General features: G+C 72.3%; 2 protein-coding genes across 2 annotated transcripts in view; both read right to left on the reverse strand.

Moving 5' to 3' along the window:
• Positions 1–675, reverse strand: part of ACP5 (acid phosphatase 5, tartrate resistant) — a 2244-nt gene extending 1569 nt beyond the window's left edge. The window contains exons 1-2 of the mRNA XM_010569815.1: positions 613–675; positions 93–332 (exon numbers count right to left, since the gene is read on the reverse strand). Of these exons, the coding sequence (XP_010568117.1) occupies positions 93–332 (240 nt within the window). The 5' untranslated portion in view covers positions 613–675. The remainder of the gene's footprint in view (positions 1–92; positions 333–612) is intronic.
• Positions 676–804: 129 nt separating this feature from the next.
• Positions 805–934, reverse strand: part of NFIX (nuclear factor I/X (CCAAT-binding transcription factor)) — a 13133-nt gene continuing 13003 nt past the window's right edge. The window contains exon 7 of the mRNA XM_010569816.1: positions 805–872. Coding sequence (XP_010568118.1) covers positions 805–872 — 68 coding nt within the window. The remainder of the gene's footprint in view (positions 873–934) is intronic.

Genomic DNA, 934 nt, shown 5'->3' on the forward strand with positions numbered 1-934 from the left:
CCCCCCCCCCCCCGCCCCCCCCCCCCCCAAGATGCCCTCCTGCTCCCCCTCACATTTCAGGGTGCCCCCACCCCAGAGACATGGAGCCATACCTGGAAGCGGGGGTCCCACTCGTCCCGCACCCCCTCATAGTAGAAGTTGTCCCCAAGGGCGAGGACAAAGTCAGCGCCGAGGTCGGTGGCTGCATGTCCCATGGCTGCTGCTGTGGCCACCTCACGGGGGGTGGCGAAAGGGGGGTTGGGGACCCCCCCCCAGTCACCCACCGCCAGGAACTGCACCTCAGGGCCCCCCCCGGCCACCACCGTCACTGTCATCCAGAGCAGCGCCAGCATCTGCAGACAGGGACCGTGGGACCCAGGCATCTGGGGGGGTCCCAGGGGTCCCAGCCCCCACCCATGGGCCTCAGGCGTCCAGGAGGGTCCCGGGGGGGGCCGGTCCCCACCCGTGAGACCCAGGCATCTGGGGGGTCCCCAGCACCACCACCAGCCCCAGTGGACCCAGGCACTCAGCGCAGCCCAGCCCCCCAGTACGGAAAGGGCACCCAGGCCTCTGGGCCGCCCTCCCCCCCGTCGGTTGCCCGGGCAGGACCCCGCGGGGCCGGGAACCACTCACCCTCGTGACCCCTCGCGTCTTCCCTCGCGTGTCCCCTCCGGCGCTTTATAGGCCCAAAAGGGGAAGTGGGGTCGCGCCACCCGGTGCCCCCCCCAGCCCCGTCGTCACCTGACGCCTCGCGGTGACATGGGTCCCCCGCGGGGGGGGGCCGGGCCGCGGGGCACTGGGAGCACTGGGTACACCCGAGGGGGCTCAGCCCCGGCCTCCGCCGGAAATCCCCGAAATGCCCCAAATCCGCTCAAGCAGCGGCCACGTCACGGCTAATGCGGGACCCCAGTGCCCGGGAGTGCCCTCCCCCCACCGGGGACACAGATGTCCGAGT

This window comes from Haliaeetus leucocephalus, unplaced genomic scaffold (genome assembly GCF_000737465.1).
Source record: "Haliaeetus leucocephalus isolate CR32 unplaced genomic scaffold, Haliaeetus_leucocephalus-4.0 Scaffold274, whole genome shotgun sequence".
In the NCBI taxonomy this organism is placed as follows: domain Eukaryota; kingdom Metazoa; phylum Chordata; class Aves; order Accipitriformes; family Accipitridae; genus Haliaeetus; species Haliaeetus leucocephalus.